General features: G+C 42.5%; 1 protein-coding gene across 7 annotated transcripts in view; it reads left to right on the top strand.

Moving 5' to 3' along the window:
• plecb (plectin b) overlaps positions 1 to 20729 on the top strand; it is a 111233-nt gene that overhangs the window by 6142 nt on the left and 84362 nt on the right. For 3 of the 7 annotated variants that reach the window (XM_084027239.1, XM_084027238.1, XM_084027237.1), the window contains exon 1: positions 4148 to 4362. The exons of the other annotated variants lie outside the window; for them this stretch is intronic. In XM_084027239.1, the coding sequence (XP_083883365.1) occupies positions 4272 to 4362 (91 nt within the window). In that variant the 5' untranslated portion in view covers positions 4148 to 4271. Of the gene's footprint in view, positions 1 to 4147; positions 4363 to 20729 lie in introns of those variants that run through there. 7 annotated transcript variants of the gene reach the window in all.

The following is a 20729-nucleotide window of genomic DNA, read 5'->3' as shown; positions in this document are numbered from 1 at the left end:
TAGAACAGCATCCAGTCAGCCCTGGCTAATGACAATGAACTGCTTCAAGCCTCCAGACGGATTAGTTGACACCCTGACAAAGAAGAATGAGTGAGGATGAGGAGAGGCCTTTGATTTGGTCCTTTCAATGCTGAAACGCTGAACAGAAGCAGCGATACGACCTCTGGACCTCACGCACAACAAATGCCTTTAGCAGTGCTGTTAATCGCAGTCAACTGTCTGCTATTCACAATGGCATGGATTCAGTTTTGGTGAAAACAAATAAAATTTATAGAGGGGAGAGCTTTAGTCGAAAGACACGGAAGGAAATAATCACAGACATTTCCCTTGACTTTCAAACCAATGTCTCCAATGACAAAATCATTCCCAATCCATCAAAATTGAGGAGAGGATAAGTCCAGTTTTATTCGTAGCCTGCCATCAATTCTCCCATAATAACAGCCGTTGCGCTATTGTTGAGAGGTCCGTCATCTTCCAAAGCCAGACTATCAGTCTAGATGTTGGCGAGTATCAGGCGTGTGTGTGTGTTTGTGTGTTGTTTGTTCCCATGGCTCCTTCCATCAGCAGCGAGCCGTGATTCAGTAATCCCTTTGATGCTCGAGTGTAAAAGATGTGCTGTGGTTTTTGAAGACTCTCATTCTCAGAACATAGTGTTGTTTAAAAAAAAAAAAGGTCTTCTTTGGTCTTGAGGGACGGCCCCACTAGAATATCAAACATATGGAAACTCACCTGGAAAAAAAGGCAGTTTACAGGCCAGCTGTGTAGCATCTTCAGCCCCTGGTGGATGCATTAAATTGACCAAATGTCGCAAAATGGACCTGTTTATCGACTAAAAGTGTAATAAAATATTTTATATATATATATATATATACAGTATATATGTATATAAATAATGGAAGAGAATGGAAGGAAACACATATTTTATTCCAATTAATTGCATGATCCATTGATAAAATTGACTTAAATTAGTTAATGAAGAAGTGCAATAAGTGACAGACATCAGCTATTGGTTTGTGAACTATTGTTTTGAAGCCTTGAGTTCAACATTCTGGCCGTCAGCCATCTTGGCTTTTGGCGCTGAAATCTTTACATTCACAGCTTTGGTTGATGCGTTCCATCTGTCCTCCGGGTCCATTCACAGGCAGAGCACATACACACACATCGGAGGGGTCATACATTGAGACACGCAACCACGTGAAATGTGTGTGCATCTGTTGTTGAATGAGAGCTGAGAAACATACCTGAGGCTCCACACACGCGTCCAGCAGATCATGAGCCTTTAAAAGACGAGGCTAAACTAAACGAACAGATGTCCTGAAGCCAGAGCTGCAACACCTAGCTGCACTTATGTGTCACCACTATGTGTGTGAAGGAAAATGACATGATGAGATCCAAGTAGCGAGTGAGGTGCTAAAGGTTTAATATCTACATTTAGCCTGCGCGTGTATCGGCCAGACCGATGTCGGAGAACTTGGCCACCAGGAAATGGGAGCGTGACTTAATCCTATTCCGGTTATGGATGATGACGCGTGAAGAGTTCATTACTGCTGTGTGCTACTGGCTTCTCTTCATAGGTCTGTGTAGTTTTATCTGTCAGGAGCCTTCAAGCCAGAGGCAATGACGTTTTCATGTCATGCCTCTCCCTGTTGAAAAAGAAGAGTAAGCATTTAGCTGATGTTGCCTGCATATTTATCTCCGTGACTGTTTTTCAAAAAACAGAAAAAACTCACCAGACTGATCAAAAAACTGATGGTGATTAATCATTCCATTAATCAATAGTCATCCACTGTGATTACCTTTTTGTGTGGAGTGATTAATAAATATCATATATCATAGTTTTTTCTGTTTTTTGAAAAACTTGAAAATATGACAGGCCATTATTTTAATAGGGTGACGATTTATATGTCGTCTTTTTAAAAAAAAGCTAATTTTGATTAAGTTTTCATCAACAACCATACAGTATAAACATTTCCATACAATTACTTTTTTCCTTTTCAGCTGTATATGGCACAAGTACACATTATGTTCAAATACTTATTGTAAATATGTCGTCTTTTTGAGACAACCCCAAATTGTATGTAATGGACACTGAATGCTGCTGTTCCTTAGTGCCCAGTTCTTGCATTAAGTCCATTTATTATGTATTATGAAATACAAACAATAAAATGGAAAAGGGCAAAATAGCTAAATAACGTCCATATTATTTTCTGTAAATTAAAAAAAAAAAAGGTTACATTGTTTCTGGTCGTTGCTATTAAGAAAACATGCTGGTGTGTGCATGTGCATAACTCGGTCACTGCTTGTAAAATTTCCTGTTTGAATGATTGCAAGATATAGAAACACACACACACACACACACTTTCTCTCTCTCTCTCTCTCTCTCTCTCTCTCTCTCTCTCTCGGAGTGGATTTAGCTTGTTTCCTCTCAGGAAAGACTCCTGGCTGATGTCACTTCGGCCTTGGCCAAAGAAATGTCTGACAGTCAGGCACAGCAGCAGGGATTTTCCTTTTCCTACATCAGATATTGTGCAGCGGCAGACTCCTACGCAAGCCGACATGGAAACAGTGCAGGGTGATATCGTCTGCACGTTCCTCATCATTCTTATGTGGCATGCCGTCGTTAAACTCCTCAACGAGACACGGTGTTTGGAGATAGCGGCTTGCTATGCACAGTATGTCTCTGTTAGTTGAAACCAAGTTGTCTCTGTTTGTCAACGCCACAAATCATTTTTAATGCTACGTCATGCATTTATATGAATCAAAGCACCTTCAGGACCTGAGCTGAATTAAAATGAAGACCAATGAAGTCTTGCAATGTGTCGCTGGCTGAGTGCTTGTTGTTTTGTTTTTTTTACCCATAATTAATTATTGGTGTGAACTGTCGTCAGCTTGGCTGTTGAGGGCGTCTGTTGAATATTCAATGGATAGCGAGCTCACAGTTGATTCCAGGCGGATGTCAAGGGCACATCTGCACTTTGAGTGTATTCATCGTGCTGTGGCATCAACTTTCTCTGAGGCGGGCCCGAAAACATAACGGCTACCAGCTATTTGATTAATAGTGTTGAAATTATGATTCAGTTGTTATAATTACACGCAAAACACAAATTTGCCCCACGAAAAACTTGTTGGTTCAATGTCATTATGGCTTATTTGTACCTTTTTACTGAAAGCAACTTGCTGGAAACGAGTAAAATTACTGGTCAGAGGTTAAATTGGACGTAGTAAAATGTTTGTTGGAAACACATTTGGATATAATTAGTTAAGCTCTACAGAAAGTGAGAAATGAATTGTCCTAAAACCTTTAATAGGCATCCTGGGTTAAAATCACATAAGCCCCCATACAAGCAACATTAGCGTGAAAAAAAGTTGCTTTAGTGTACAAGGAATGGGTGCTGGTTGCCTGCAAAAGTTAAGCTGTTGACGTTCTGACAACCTGTGTTGACCGTGAGATTCTCCTTATGTGTGATCTCAAACGGTTAGGATTTTAAAATCCTGTCGTGTGAGCCCAGCTTTAAGAGCACAGAGGCTACCGTGGTCTTATTTTATGTATGAAACTCCTGCTGTTTGAAGTTATGCTTTTATAGCGGTGCAAAAGCTAAGAGATGAGTGCTGCACAGGCAAAACTTCACTCACAAGAAATTGTATCAATATTTAATTGAGTGAGGTTTATTTATCATCTGTACAGGATCATTAAAGATACTATTGTAGTTCTGTAAGTAGTGTAGTTTTATGTACCGATTGATGATGAGACTTTTCCGTCTTAGTTCTACAGTATGACACACAGGAGAATTGAATCCGTAACATTGATCTGACTCTAAGAGGAGCGTGTCTTTTACAATCTGCTTGCTATCCATCACAGTCTAATTCAGTTGTGGAGTTACCAGGGAGCCTCATGCCTCCTCGCTGCTGTGCTCCTGCTTGGCAAGCAGCGAGGCTGTGAGCCTGTTTCCTGCTGGTCCAGGCTGTGTATCTTTAAGAGGAGGGGCCTGACATTTATATTAGTGTTTCTGAGCCAGGCTATGGGAGGGTATGGGAGAGAGGAGGGGAGGTGAGGGGGGGGTGTGCGGTGGGTTGGGGGGGGTGGACGCCGGACTATGGAATGAAGTTGGGAGCTGTGGAGGGTTCACACACACACAGCTGAGGGAGCAGACAGAGGACAGCACAGGCTGCCTCCAGCCCATCCAGACGTACAGAGACGGAGCTGACCCACAAGGTAGAGGAAGCAGCAGAGAGGAGGAGGAGGAGGTGGAGGAGGAGACCGAGAAGCCAGCATGGCCACGTACGAGCCCGCCTACCTGCCTCCGGATGCCGAGGAGCAGGACTTCATCCAGGCTTATGAAAACGTCAGAGAGAAGTATAAAGGTGGGAGCCTGCACTCACATTACAGCGATGACAGATACTTGCACAAGCGTTGTGATGATGGACACATGTCCGTGGGGGGGTGGGGCTTTATTCATTTGTCTATTTTTGGTATCATTTGACTCGACACAGGTGCAAACATGTGACCGCTTGCACGCGCACCTCGCCGTGCCTTTGATCACGAGCCGCAGCATCTCTCGACTGCTGAGTGCTTTATTGAACGGCGCACATGTTCGCTGTCACTCTCCCACGCCGCATGTGCTGCGAGAGTCCGCCGGCTTTACGGGAGTCCTTCACTTTGATATGTGACCAGAGCAGCAAACCCCGCTCTGCTGACCTCTGACCCCAGGGAGGCTAAGAGAGGGGTTAAGTTAATGTCTGAGCGCTATGCTCAATTGTTATCGTCACCACAGAGGACGTTAACAGGTGCTGCTGAGCAACAGAGAAATTCATTAACGCTGCAATGGGGAGCTTGTGCTTTCTTTCTCAAATATTCATCCCTTTTATGGATTATCTTACGTATTTCTTTATGGACATTTTAACGAGGTGCAGAAATCAATCTAGAGAGATGATGGGAAGGATGAAGAAGAGCCAGTCTATCTCAACATCACTCTGACATTTCAACCTATTGTTTAGGTTTCATCCCTTTCCATATCTGGTGTTAATATTCTTCGCCCTTCCTTCAGCTCTATGTTTTTCCTCCTGTATGTTGCAAAGAGGTAGACCTCCTCTATAAATATTGCCCCAGTCCCCAACCCCCCTCCCCCCCATTGAGGATCTGACGACTGGTTTTGTGCTGAATCACCGTTGCTTATTTACTGTGTATCAGCATGTGTGCATGTTTTTCTTTCTACGCGTGGATGTCTCACATGGTTGTTTTTGAAGTGCTGACCCGTTAATCGTTCTGAGACAGAATTTGCCGCATTGTGTGTCATTGGGTTGGATTGGTCAGGAAATCCACGGGACAAAACGGTAGATTGCTTTGTGACACAAACCAGGAGGTTGTTATCAAGTGCAAATATTGCCAAGGCTTTTGGGTTCTTGGCAATCGTATCGTTGAAAGAGTAGAGAAAGTGATAGGAAACCGGCTTCCAACACGTATTCTAGAGTAGGGCAATAACAATGGGGTTCATAAGGAAACGTGGTCTTGAACTTGAGGGACACGGGCTGGTAATCTTGACCACTGTATTATAAATGTAGATTTGTCTATTGTTTAGAGTGCTTGCTTCTGTGTGTGAGCGTGTGAGACAGATCTCTGTGTTTGTAGTGCTGTTTCTGGAATGGGAGGTAATGGGAAGCAGGAGCTGGCTCTGTGGCAGGTGTTTATGTTCCAGACGTTCTTCTGGGCTCAGCTGAGGTCCTGCTCTCCTTATTAAGGCACACTGATGACGGAGCCAATCAGAGGGCTGACTGCACCTTTGGCTTTCTCTTTGTCATTTTCAAAAATATGCGTCTCATTTCTAGTTAACGGAAATGAGGAAGACTTGTACACCTATGAAGCTTACTGTTAGGACTCTGAAGGACTCTGTGTACACCACAATAGGCAGCATGCAGTGTGGTCATAGAGCTCGTGTGTTGGTGGATACACCTACTGATGCTTCATAATGGAAAGTATTTGGATGGTTAACATCCTCAAGGTATGCAGCAGTAGGAATGTCGCTGAGTTTCTCAGGTACTCATCTCTGTCCTTCCAGAATATTCCAAAATGTCCTATGCTGCTCTACGTACAAAGACAAACTCTTATGTTGCCTCAACAACCTAACAGTCTACAACAAGCGGATTTTATGTAAAACCTTTACTGGACGTTCGAAAGCTGTCTCGTGATATCTTCAACTGGCGGCCATGCAAAGAAACAATTTGCCTATGTAATCAGCGATGCCTTCATTAGCACACAACTTCCAGGTGTGGATGCACCTATCAGGGTGCCGTCAGCCTTATCTCACTTGTAGGGAAAGTGTTCCCGCATTGGCATACTTGGTGCTTTTGTATTTCCCTTTTAAATGCTATTAATGCGCAGTAGCAAAGAGGATGCTACATGTCTTCCACCACTCCTCTGTCGTCACCTTAAAGAAATGATTACAGTTCCAGACATTTCCCAGCAAAAGTCTTTTTGTGCCCTGTGGCGGCACGTGATGGACTTGGAATTTTAGGTCGCCGTTTCGCGATGAATCAAAATTGGCTTCAAAGCCCAGCGCTCTTCCTGTGGGCTTGGTTTACTCTCTTCAGATATATCGAAGTATCGGAAGTGGTATCACTTTAGGATATTTTTAGTTGATCCACCACTTGCCATCCAGAAGGAAATATCTGACAAATCCGTTGCAGGGATTGTGATGAACTTGATGAACGCGGGACCACCATGAGGTTGAAGTGTATGGAGGGAAGGAGGGAAAGACAAGTAATGGATGGATTGTCATACAATGATGTACAAGCATTCATGTTGTTGATCCCCTGACTTTTCATCTTGCTCCATCATCAGGGCAAACTCTTTTATTTGTCCTATAATCATTTTTATTGCCAAAAATGAATGTCATTCCCGTCAGCCTCACCTATGCTTTGTTGATTTGTGCTGAATAGCAAATGTTAGCATTCTAACACGCTTAACTTAACACAGTGTTTGCTAAACATCAGCATGTTAGCACCTGGACCTGGCATTTAGCTCAAAGTGCAGCTGTAAGTTCAGCCTCACTTAAGCTGCTAGCATGGCTTATCGCCTAGCGTACTGCGGATCTAGTTGTGCTCAGCTCTGAAGCCTTCAGCTGCTCATTTGTTGATCATACTATAGACTACTAATCTAGTCTACATATTGAAGTGGTAACCATTTTATTCATTGTAACATATTTTATATAATAACGTTATATACAAGACTTAAAAAAACTGCAAATGTGACTGTCGTCAGTGAATCTGCTCTTTCTAAAGTTACTCAGTGCTGTCTCATTGCCTGCTTTTAATTGTAGCCGGCTAGTCGGTGAAGGGCTGGCTGTCTTCCCACTGTCCTCTTGTGCAATTTGTGCTAGCAGCTGATGGCGACGTTGCCGGGCGGCCTGAGCGGGGGATTGCCCTGTTCTTGTCGAGTCGACTGCTGAGGGTGCACAGACATGGCTGGAATCCATATTTCGCCCTGTGTGTGTCCTGCAAAGACCCGTCCTGTGCCCCGCACGGCTTAAAATAACCCCTAAATATAGCCGTGGCCCCGTTCAGCCGGCCAATTAAATGGTTATTTTTGGCTTGATTGTCTGTTAGGGGGAATTAAAATTCTTCTTGGCAGAAAGAAAAATCTAATTGTGAATTATTAAGCTAAGTCTGGCTTTGATGCACATTAAACTGCAGCCTGACAAGAATATAAACCATGAGGATCACATCTTTATTTTCGCTAGTTGTATAAATAATTTCTCCTATCACCACCATACCTTTTAGTCCTGACAGCTATCTTTGTGAATGACTGCAGTGGATCCTAGTTAATGTAGCCTGTGTGTCATCGTGTGAGGTGAGAAGTAGCGTGGGAAGCGATTCGTCACTCAGACTTGTGAATGAATGAACTCTTTAAAAAGCCGAGAGGCAACTGATCATGTATGTGTATTTTAAAACCTACCATTGGGTGTGTGTCCGTTTTTAAAGCTGCTGAGAGCTGGTGAGACACACACTTGTGATTGGTCAACGGACTCTTTTAATTTCCTGTCCTGCTACTATGAAAAATTATACCAATTTGAAAAGTTATGTTTGGCTCCTGAGCGATGACGGATATCTAAGAAATGTGGTTCTTTTACCATCTTTTCCCATGTATTCCAGACTCTCATGTTGGCTGCCTGCCACTGGTTGAGAAGTGTTAACAGAGAGGTTGGATGGAACTATTGGAGCGCGCCCTGGAGAAAAACACTTAACCTGCAATAAGTGCCTGACTGTTGTTGTGTGAAGCCAAGATCTTTTAGTCATTGCTCACAAATAGAGTTGTTGTGGTTCAAATACATTGATTTTCTTATTTAGTTTCTGTGTGATGTCAAAATACAATCTCCCTCCATTATTGCTCTCTCTGCTTTGGCATAACTCCATTCATGACATGGCAGAGAGACTGGTGCAGTGATAACAGCAGCAGGACCTTAACAACGAGGGCTGGGAGGCGTTTATCAGCGCATACTATTATTTTTGTGGATTTGCATCTCCAGTAACTGTCAGGTCATGTCCAAATGGATTTTTCAAACTAAACTAAATACAGCCTATGAACAAAATGTGCAATTAAAGGAGGTAATTTGGGAAAACCACAGAGATTTTGACTTTGAACGCATCGGCAAACTGGAAAAGTCCCGCCCCCTTCGTTCAGACCTCTGTTCAAAACCCCCAGAACGCCAAACGAGTGGTCGAGATCGACAGAGTGCAATCAGGATGTAAGAAATGACTGACAGGCAGGCCGTCCAATTATTTTCTCTGGACACATTTTTTAATTGAACGGGGTTTTAACAGTCATGGCCACAGATGACATTTACATTTTTTTTTTTATGTCAGGGCATTTAATTTATTCATTGCTATCAGTAAGTTACCAAGATTAAGTAATATTACAGAAAGTGTTTCTGAATAGAATTACGTACTCAACCTTTTAATACACGTAATGCAACTGTAAGAACCTAGAAATAGTTCACCATCATGACCGTTAAGGTTAGTGCTAGTAAAATCAAATAAATGGTTTTCCCTCTCCCTCAGCAGTTAGCTGCTCACATTGAGGTCATCTACACACGGCCGCCAGCGGCAGGTGAAACGCTCATGGAAAGTAGGCTGTTGGTGCATAATCGGTGGCGGGTGGCGTTATACAGTAACAAGGATTTTGGGGACTTTTCCCCCAGTATACAAACAGTGCCCTTTTAGAGCTGGAGCTGCCAGATACCAACCAGGAAAATACGTAATGGAACTTTTCTGTTACTGTAGTTCGCTACGTATTAAGCCCGTTCAGGGCGTGTCTCTGTGGAGCGTGTGGCTCGGAAAGTGCTCAGCTCTGTCCCTTTAGCCATGCTGCCGCTGCTTTGCTGTGAGAGTCGTCACGTTAGCCAAAATGTGTTCCTGTTTTTTTTGTTTTTTTTCTCATGTGTGTCAGCATCCTAGTGCCTGGGATAGATCAGCGCTGACACACACAGCTCAGTTCAAAGTTCATTTTGGGGCAGGGCTTGATACGTGCGACTATGCTTGGAGGCCTTCAGAGCCTTTTATGGGAGGGGAGAGAAACTCCGTAGGGATGCTCCCCCAATCTGTCAGCCTTCCCCTCAAACACTCAACAATTCTACAAAACAGAAGCTGCAGTTGTTTTCTACCTGAATCTGGTGTGTTTTTACTGTTACTGTGTGAGAGAGAGGGAGATGGAAAGGAAATGATTAAACAGTACAATTAGTACAAACTCCCAAAGGGAAATGTGGTTGTTAGGGAATGGGCAACTTGTGCTGATTGGAAGTGGATAGTCATTTACAGTTAAGTCTAATAATCTCCGTTGTGTACAACGTTTCCGTAGTCACCCCTGTGAAGCTGTAAGATGGTCACATGTTTGCATCTTACAGCCAGAGGACAAAGGGAAGACACTCAATACCATTTTTATTATATATTATTATTATTTATGTAAACATCCATTTCACATCCCCACCATAGACATCCTTGATCAACTTTTTTTCTGCCGTCCTTGCTGTAGCACTGAGGGTTTATTACCAACGTTTTGGGCCTGTTCCTTTTCGGTTAGAGCTCCAAACAAAGTGGTGCAGATAAGCCGGCTAAACTTTTGGCCTTTCTCCAACGTGTCTAATCATCTGGCACTTTTGCTTCTTGGAAAAGGAAAAGGAAACTGGAAGACCTGACAAAGCACGACAACCGTAGGTCGAAATGTTGCACCAATTCCACAACCAATTTTTTTTGGGTGCTGTTTATAGACCTGCACCTGTATCCAGCTGGGGTTAAGCGTGCACACAATTTGCCAACTTTCCTTTTTGATTCTTGCTTTGTACGCATTTTACAACAATAGGAGATGATGGGCAAACACTAAAAATAATGAAGGCTGCAAATAAACTGGAAATTGTACTTTTGTAAATCTCCTCACCAGCTTTTTCCTAATATCACAACAAGTTATCTGATTTCTTGGCATTTAACTTCAAACTGTTTTCAGGCTGTCATCATCACTGATTTGCTTTACACGGCCTCAAGAATGGACAACATAGCAGTATTTTTGATAACACCCTAAAATTCAGAATCACTAACTTACATACAGCTCCAGCCCTCACAGGCTCTGATGATGCTACTGTAACACGCGTGTTCGGTTGAACCCGTTTAAACTGTATGACTCAGCTGGGTCACACAGGGCTTGTATCTGCTGTGTCACTGCGTAATGCTGCTCAGCGTTCCCGTACATGATGCTGAACGCTAGCGACGGCGCTGCTGATCCCACTTAATCTGACATCTTGTTTGCTTTGCAGCTGCAAAAGAACTGCTTAACGAGCGGATTGAGTGGCAGCTGTCACTTTGTCATACCGTCACGTTGGAGCACCGAACCTTTTAGTTTGCAACTTGCCAACGCTGGACTCGAGCCTTCGGCTTTGCTGCTGCTCTTTTTGTAACACAAACCGGGAGCCCCGCGGAGTCTCTCGCTCCGGTTCTCTTTTTTACGGGCTGAAACACATGGCTTTGTGGTTTGAGAGGCGTGGGGAAAGAGTGTGGAAAACACATTTGTGTGGAAAATACTGAGGTTCTAACACCTGGGTTGTGTCTGACACAAAGACTCTCTGTGTCTCCACTGCTTTGTTCTGGAAGGCAGAGCTCCGGAGTTTTTATTAAGTCCTGTATTAGTCTGGGGTGGTAGCTTCAAGGCTCCAGTGAGCTATGAAAAAGTTAATGTGGGAAAACAAAAACATCCCCACGTACTTCAGCCTAACACACACACACACACACACACACACACACACACACATGCATGCCATTGTTACAGCCTACTACTGTAGAAGGAAAGGTCTTTTAAAAAGCAGAGTGGTCACCACCTCCAAAGCTTGTAGAACATTCCCTCCCCCTCATTTCCCAACCCTAAGATCACTTATGAACCAAAACATATTCACTTTTCAAAAAAACACAATTCTGTTTGTGCAGGGATTAAATGAATGATGTTATGCATACATTAGTAACATTTTCTTTAAGTTTGAACACAGCCAGGCTAGTTCCCCCCCCTGCCTCCATTTGTTATGCTACGCTAAGCTAATCACCTCCTAGACTCGGTTTCATATTTACCCTACAGACGCAAACGTGCTATCAATCTTCTCACCTTTCCAAAATAAACTTCCTGTGTGGAGTCCTTGCTACGGTTTACACAGAAAGAGTCAATCCTTACAATCTTAATTTGCATGTATTGTGATTGTGAGTTTACACAAGTCTGAAAAGTCCTAATTTCTAAATGTCAGCATTGGAAAGTCTTATTTTCACGGCACAGTGACAGGTGCTTGGTGTTGTACAATTTAAGAATTATGGATTCAAAAGTCATATTTGAGCTCAAACATAATCTATTTCGCCAACATTTGATTTATTCAAAAGTATTCAAATTTACCTTGAATTTAAATGTAAATGAACTGTAAATTCAACAGAAGGCACTGAATCTGCTTCGACACTGTGATCAACGACATATATTCATAGACCGTAGTGTACAGTAGTAATTGAAATATATCTGCTCCACAGGGACTTGGGTTAATAGAGAGATCTGTGTTCACTGTGAGGGAGAGCTCTGTCGAGGGAAGACAAGAGCTTTTTTGAAGGCCGGAGTAATATTATTCACGTTGAACACCGTCCAGCTTCTGGAAGCCAGAGCAAGTGGAAACATTCCCACTTCATTGCCAACGCGACTTAAATAGACTTTAGGGTACTTCCACTCAAAGGGAGTAATAATGGAAACCCTCCTTCGCACATGATCCGATGTGTTAATGCTTATAAGCAGGTACTGATGCGTGAGTTCGTCAACCTATTTCTTCGTCGGCCCTGTCATTTCCTGACACTGACGGGCGATGACTTTATTGCCCATAAGGCGTGGCATTCGGGGCAACTGGAGCCGGCCGGCGTGACGGCCACCGCATGGGCCGGGAATGTCGGTGCAGGTCACCCCCACGCAGCTGACAACGGGGGGAATGTTGCCCCGCAAGCTCGCACACGCGCAACAAACACACTGACATTCTGTATGACGATTTCTCAACGCTCTTTCCACATCCCCTCTTCAACTACCAACGTGCCACGAGGAGTAACTTGTTACATTCTACTCTGTTAGCAGATCCCTGGATCTCTTTGGGTCTGAGATGCCGAAGGCGGAGGAGTAAAGCTTGTTAGCAGCTCCGAATACCTTCCATGGACGCATTCTCTTCAGCTTTGACGGGAGAAACAGTTGGTTTAAAAAACTTCCCTAAATGGCGTGGCCTGCTCCATGGTTTCACCAAAAAGGGCGTTACATAAAAGGCATGATTTGTTTCACAGATAAAGCAGCTTCTGAGGTGGTAGAACACTAAGCAGGGCCCCTGGTGCGTTCGTGTGTCCGTTGACCGGCGGGTCTCCGAGGGGTGTGCCTGTTCTCCCTACAACCACAGGTCAAACAACCCTGGAAAAAAAACAACAAAACTGCCTGTTGTTTGTTTTCTTATCTCAACAGTCAAATCACGACTAATTCTGGCCTTCCTGTAGTTCATAGCTGCACGTTGACCCAGTCAAACTCTGTTGTGTGGGGAAATAAAGCATGGCCGGGCTCCAGTCGCTCTCCGGCGTCCTTTCATCTGGTCAAGGTTGTGTTTGAAAAGTGCATATGCCTGGAATGAAACCAGTGTGTAATATTTTACTTTTCTCTCACTAAGTTGTTACAGCTGTTATCACAGTTTCGGCCTCACACACACACACTCACTTGATGTGTAGCAGGACCGGGGAGGAGGAGGGGGGGGTGGAATGCTATGACCTCCAGTGTACATCATTATCTCTGGACTTTACTTTCATTCCATGGATTCACAGCTGAAGGCCCGGAGTGATGGTCACGAATGTGGTATCACAGTACATCTACTCACAGTCTGTTGACGTATGCGCTGCACTTGGAGTTGTGCCAAGGCCAAAGTTACACTGACCGAGCACTACATTTACCGCTGCAATGTTTACAGCTGTCTATGAATATAGAGACAGGAAGACAAAAAAGCAAGATATACACCGAATATACACTTAGAACTTTGACTTTGAACAGATGCTCACACACCAAATATGTAAGTGTTTAAAAAAGAATCAAATTTGTAATTAAAAAAGTGACAGCCCTGCTGCTGCAGTAGGAGGTGCCATACATGTCCTCTAGTCACAAGTCTGAATTGTACATTGTAACTGTGACTTAACAGCCGGTGTTGCAATAATGGTGTCAATGATGGGGCCGGTCTCTAAACGACACAATGTCAATCTGTTGTAAGAGTCCCAGCATACATCGTGGGAGCAGAGCTCAGTGGCCAGCAGTCAGAAACTCCCCGTCATGCATAGCGGAGGCAGAAAAAAAAGATGACGAGGCACTCTGACAGTGAGGAAGAGAAGTAGGGAGATGGTGCTGAAATGAAACTAAGACAAGAGATAAATGAAGAGGAAGAGAAAGCAGAAGGAGCATTGATCACGTTTGCGGTTGGTTTCCACGTTTGGCAGCAGTTTTTTTAGATGGAGGGTCGTCTGTAAGGTGAGACGGGAGGCCGGTTCTCACGGTGGGCCCCTTCAGTCCTGCTGGAGATGTTTTATGTTTGGCTTCCAAAACAGCACAAATCATACACGTTTATACTACTATATACTGAAACCGACAATACTTATATGAATTCATTATGTAATTAATCTGGATATCTCTGGTCCTGTTATGGCAGTAATTTGAATTAGAGCTGCAACTCACAATAATTTGAATTATCTGCCAATTATTTTCTTCATTAATCAATTCAATGTTTGGTCAATGCAACGCCAAAATGTAGTAAACAAGTCCAAAATGATGCTATAAATCGGTTGCAGACAACAGTCTATAACTCAAAGATATTTCATCGACTACCGTATGGGACAAAGAAAAGCAACAAATCCGAGACATATGGCTAGAAATTATTTGCTATTTTTACTTGAAAAATGACTAAATTATTTATTGAGGATCAAAATAGTTGATGATTGATTGTCTTTCAATCAGCAAGTATTGACCGGACAAAACAAGACATTTGATAGACAAAACACTGATGTTCTCTATGGATTAATCCATTCTGAAATATCAATAGTTGCACCTGTAGTATATCCTTTGGGTAAACTCACATATTATTACTTTGTATGGATCTGCTAATATTTGCTTTTGTAATAAGGTCTAATTAATAAAAAAGTCCCCCTCACTATCTATCATTTGACTCACTTTCCCTTTTACTAAAAGTGTCCTTCAGATGAAACACTATGAGCCACCGCTCATTTGGTTCCCTTCCCAGAAACACAATGAGCCTCACTGTCTGCCTCTTAGCTAATTTTGTTATCCTCCTATAAACTAAGCACCGATGGCGTGCCCCGCCCGCAAATTCTGACTGGTTTGAATGGCGATGAGAGCCCGCAGCCGTGTCATGCTTTTCCATCGGCACACACACACACACACACACACACACACACACACACACACACACACGCCATGTACTTTCCCTTCAGGCCCACGGGAGGCATCGCTTGGCAAAGACAGTGTTTCCAGCTTCATGTGAGCATCCAACCTCCAGCTCTCTGGAGGCTTCTGCCTCTCGCTGGAGCAGTGCAGCAGTTTAGTTTCATGAGAGAGTGTGTGTTCTATTTAGTAGAACAAGTACACATATTACTAAGTGTAACATTCGTAATGTATGCATTTTCCTTCATAAGTAAATAACTACTCTACAACTACATGTATCACTGCTCTAGAGCATACACTGATTTAATAAGATATTAAGCATTTAGTTGTCCTCCATTGTTCATGATCTTTTATTTTTTAGCAAATGGACCTAATATTTTGTTCTCTTCTCAAACTCTTCTTGTTTCTCTTCATGCCGGTTGAGCTTATTTGGGCTTTACAGGGTAAGCACAGCCCCTAGTGGATCATTGTCCTCATAACAACAGACCTGACAATCCAAAAAAGAAATAGAGAAATGGACTTTTAAGGAAAACCTGAGGGGATAAAAAGCTTTGAGCTGATTTCCAAGACATCTCGAATGGTAGCTGAAAGAGATGACTATTATATCCACGTTGCATGCAAGGAACCTGTTGAGGTATTCTCAGATCATCTTTTAATCAAAGCGTGGATTAGCCTCCTCCCCTCTCTCTCAGATATGACGGCGTCTCACCAGTGATTGTGATCCGGCTCCAAGCAACTGGTTCTGGGTGAAATCCAATGAGTCAGAGGTCAGGTGCAGGACCTTAGGGGCCCTAGTTTCCTCCTTATACACTACACACCCTCCTTGTCTCCTTTCCTACAAATAGTATATGACTCGGAGCACAACCTTCAAGTGTCCGCCTCTCTTCTTGTAATTTATCCAAATGTCAAAACGGGAGGCTCTTTATAGGGAGTGACCTCACACAACCTGAAAGCCCCCATGGGACCTGGTCTTGGGTCTTTTTAAGGCTTGAGCATGGGAGGAAACCTGCAGGGTGCTCCGTGCCTTGTTTCCCCTCTGTCTCAATTCCCAGAATTCCTCACCAGTCTTGCTTGTTTCAGTAGCATAAAAAAAACAGCGTTTTAACAGCTGCATGTTGTCACGCCGACATGGATACATTCTTTTTCAGCTTTGTACAAACATACAACGCGTTCACATCAGAATGAAACTTGATTATTTAATCAACTATGAGAGTTTTAAGTCAATTCGATGCGAGCTGAAACAACAATGTCGAACATTCCCTTCACAGTACAGCACATCCCTGACTGACAGGCTGTGATCGGTTGTATTCAGTCCACTGGCTTAAATATTGTATCGCGGCTGCCACAGAGAGGTCTCTCGGCGGGGAGGCTGGACTCCTGCTGACTGCTGCCCGGGGCTCTAAGCCGGCACATTGGGCCGGAGATTTGAGTGGCTGGGTGACCTCAGACAGAAGGAATGTTTTGCCTGGATGTCCGCAGCTACCAGTCTGGTATAGAGCCAGCAGGACTGAAACATTCGTAGGTGGAGAATATCAAAAAGAAGGGTTGGTTAAGCAGCTTTGTGCATAACAATAATACCTTAGAGGGAAAGAAATGGGCAAATGTCACTGGATACGTTGCAGAGCTTTTACACTGGTCTGCATCCTTTGGCATGGTAGCAAGGCAATACGAGTTTTACTGCAATGTAGCCCATGTGAAATATCTTTGAAAGGGTTTGATTTGGTTTTGGATCATTATCAATGACTGACTATTAAAAGTGTCAGCCAGGCTTTAGCTCTGTAACTGGATTTTCCAATTATATTTTTAATAAAACGCCACTGATCTAATCCGAAAGCTGCTTAGTGACAGGAAACAAGCTGTATGTGAACAACCGACAGCATGTTAACATTAATCACTTTCATGCTCTATGACATGTAGTCCTTAAATACCTTTTTTGTATTTACTTTTAATTTATATTTTTATTATTCAAAGGGTTCTCTTTAGCCTTCATAAATGTTTTTTAACAGCAGCACAGGTTTTTTGTTGAACAATGTCAACATAAAACCATTATCGTGTTTCAATTTTTTTTAGAGAGACAAAACTCAAGTTCCACCTTATTATTTTTCTGGAGCGTTTAGCTCATGGGCTTCATCAACACTCGGAGTTTTACATTAGGGATTCTCACCAAAATGCATCGCAGAGACGATTTTTGAAATAATTTATCGCCTCCATCCTTGTTTCTTTGCCAGCTGTCTTCTTTACTGCCTTGGTTGCTGCATTGCATTCGTTAGCACGTTACCACCACCAACTGTTCATGTCGTAACTAGCAAAGATACCAGAGTTCTCCTAGTGGACAGAACCTCAGGGTACTTTTCATTGTGTCATTCAGTCACATGATAACAGGTGGTTATAGGCCAGGCAGGATTCTATCAATGGCATCTCATAGGTGACACACTCATCACAGATGCAGCAAAAGGCTGCTTTGACACAATTTACTGGCTCCTAATAATCTTTCTTGTAAATTGTCAGGTTCCTTTAAACTGCACAGAAGCAAATAAAGGCGGACCAGCCTGAGCAAAAGCATGACAAAAGCCCCGCTCCTCATAACTCTCATTCCTCAGAAGACCCAGTTATGAAACGCTCTTAGCGACTGAGAGATTCCTCCCTGTAACCTTGGTGTTTGACACTGTCAGTTATGTGGAGCCATATGAGCATCAGCAGGGCTGCGGTTTGTTTTACTTCTCTGTAAAACATTTGAAAAGGAAGACAGAGGATGGGGTGTGCACTCTCCAAATGTCAAGCACAGGGTTGGACACATGGGATTTAGGAAAATCATGTTGTATACCGAAGCATATTTTGCTGTTCAAGCGTTTTACATGTTGTGTAATAAATCTGCAACAAATACAGACAATCTGTTGAAATAGGACCAAAATCTGCAACCAGACCTCCTTCTGGCTCTGCATCAGACACGGCTTACTCACAGGTTTTTTATTGTATCCATCAATTACCGCTAAGTCCCACTATTATATCCACTATTATATTTCCAGTCTTCCCTCCAACCGAGGAATTCACACCTGCAATTAGAGGCATTATGTTTGATTGAATATCCCGCTGCAGGCGATGGATTAATGTGGACGGTGTTGGGAAATCTGCCACGGCACAGCAGAACCAGTTAATTACTAAACAAAGAAACACAATTTGTGCCGGCAAATCAGAGACACAAACACTTATTGCTCATCTCCTGATTCAGTAAGAGAGTAATATTCTCCTATCAGGTGACTTGATGCTCACTGAGACTTGTATTCCCAATAAAGCACATGCACACAAGCTTTTGAATATGGGAGCATCATTTCTAGTGGAACATTGGATGAATTTAGTTGCTTAATCTATTACTTCTTCATCCAAGAACGGGCAACGTTGGCTAATCCGACTGGCAGCAACACTTTAGATCTTGCTGCCCAAGCAGCTGGATTAATTTTCCAAGAAGTGATAAGTTATGGGTGGCTGCATACAATGTGTGATTCTGCAGATGCATGCAGACTGCATTGAAGCTATAATTCAATCATTCTTTCCCATTATCATGCAGTTATGATTCATCGATGATAATTGTAAGAATATAGGTTACTCTTGGATTACTATTAGTGTTGTTGAAATTCACAGTGATCAATCTATTTAGAAAGATCTTGTCCTGTGTATTGTTAATAACTAATGACATACAGTACATTGTTGCCTGCATTGTCTGGCATGGGAAGAGGAGGCTCGGCACAGGTCCAGAGGGTGATGTCAGCCAAAACACACAGCTGTATCCATCTGAATGTCTGCATGTTTGTCTGTCTGTCATTTTTTAAATATTGTCTGCTGTGTAACACATTCTCAAGAGTGAGTCAGGGACAGCCACAAAATGCACACGCTCATTCAAACATACACACCAGTGATGATTTACCAGAGACCCAAACTCCCTTGACCGCGTCTAGAACCGCGAACATTAATAAAGACAAAAGTGATACCCGACTCATGTCACGCAGGTATCTGTGGTCAGCATGCGCTGCATCTTCTGGTGATTAGAGTCATTCAGCCAGTAATGTTTTAGAAATATATATTACTTAAATATTTATATGCACCTAGAGGTAATATTTTATGAAAATGCTTATATTTTATTTCAACTCACCCACCCGCAAATAGAGCCCGACCGATGTATCGGCAGTCCGATATTATCGGCCAATATTAGGCATTTTCCAAACTATCGGTATCGGCATTTATAATGGTCGATAAATGAATATTTTAAAAATAAAATAAAACGGACGAAACATCCTTATAGAACTTAACAGAATTTGTCTCCATTCTTGTTCGAAGTTATATTTATGAATCTTACCAAGTCTTCTAATACTGGTAACTTTGTGTTTGGTTGTTGTTGTTATTGTGTTTTTGTTCAAAGGACTTTAAGTTTTATATCTTAAGTTTGTATTTTTATACATTTTATTTATCAGAACTTTAATATATTTTGATGTTCCTCTGTTCCGTTGTTTAAACTGCATTATCATATTATTTTAGTGAAGACTCATAAATAACTACAAATAACTAATGTTAGGGAAATCTGTTAATGTTTTGTTACGCGTTTCTGAAATAATAAAAAAAATATCGGCCGATATATCGGAATATCGGATTTTTAAATCAACAAACATTTGCATTGGTATCGGCCTTCAAAATCCTTTATCGGTCGGGCAAATGACCCGCATATCATTAAAATCATTGTTGTTTGGCTCTAACTGGGCACCAGCTTATGGAATTCTACTTGACAGTGCAGAATAGCTCCACTTGCATTTTCCTGCTGCCAACAATGTGTCAGTCATTTCCTCCGGACCCGACTGCCTTTGTACAATGAGGCACGTACGTAAGAGCTGAATCAAACAATAGCTCTGCCACAAGGCCATCTGCTGCCCAAGCTGAGATATGATTAGTGCTAGCTTATCAATAATTAGAAGATGAATTGATTTACCATGATTTGCTTTGTTAGATTTTGATCCGTTCCCTGTGGCTTCGACATGCAGCCTGTGCTACTGGGAACAAGCAGGGCTCACTTGGTGATGTGAGGGCTGATCCGAGGTTGATGTTAATGTTTAGCGAGCCACTCAGTACAAAGGAAGTCGTTTATTGACTGAGGATAGTTAGGGATTTGTTCACACTCTGCACAGATTGTTTGTTTACAGAGCCAAGTTTTTTTTTTTGTCTCATAGGAGGTTCATTCTCACATAGAAAGCTTTAAAGCAGATTTAAGGAAATGATTAATGCTTTCAGTGCATCACATGTGGGCTCCAGAAACCAAAGCAGATTTCTCATTTGGCTTCAGATGGAAATTATTCTCATTGGGGGAGAATTTAAGTGTTCTGATGTAGTTCTTTTACTACTCCAACATTGTTTTGCCTTACAGGGGAGGAAGCATTGCGTTCTTGAATACATGTTCAGCATACCTGCAGATATGAAAAAAAAAAAAAAAACACACCCAGTAATCATTCCCCTTCCTTTGGTCCAGTATCACAAACGGCAGTGTTTATGTGGGTATGGTACTTATGGCTTTTTATTAGCTCTTCATTGAAGGCACATGTCTGAAATGCGTGTGAAGTCAGCATTCATAACGAAGTGGCTGCTCCTGCTGATGCTTGTTTCCACAGATGGTTTTAATGTTTTAGTTTTTTCATGGGTGGTTGTGCACTTTGATACACAACGAAAAGTTTAAATTAATTAAAGGCCCAGTGTGTAGGATTTGGTGGCAGATAGTGGGGTTGCAGAT

Source organism: Eutrigla gurnardus (genome assembly GCF_963514095.1).
Source record: "Eutrigla gurnardus genome assembly, chromosome: 14".
NCBI lineage: Eukaryota > Metazoa > Chordata > Actinopteri > Perciformes > Triglidae > Eutrigla > Eutrigla gurnardus.
This window is presented reverse-complemented; position numbering and strand designations above follow the sequence as displayed.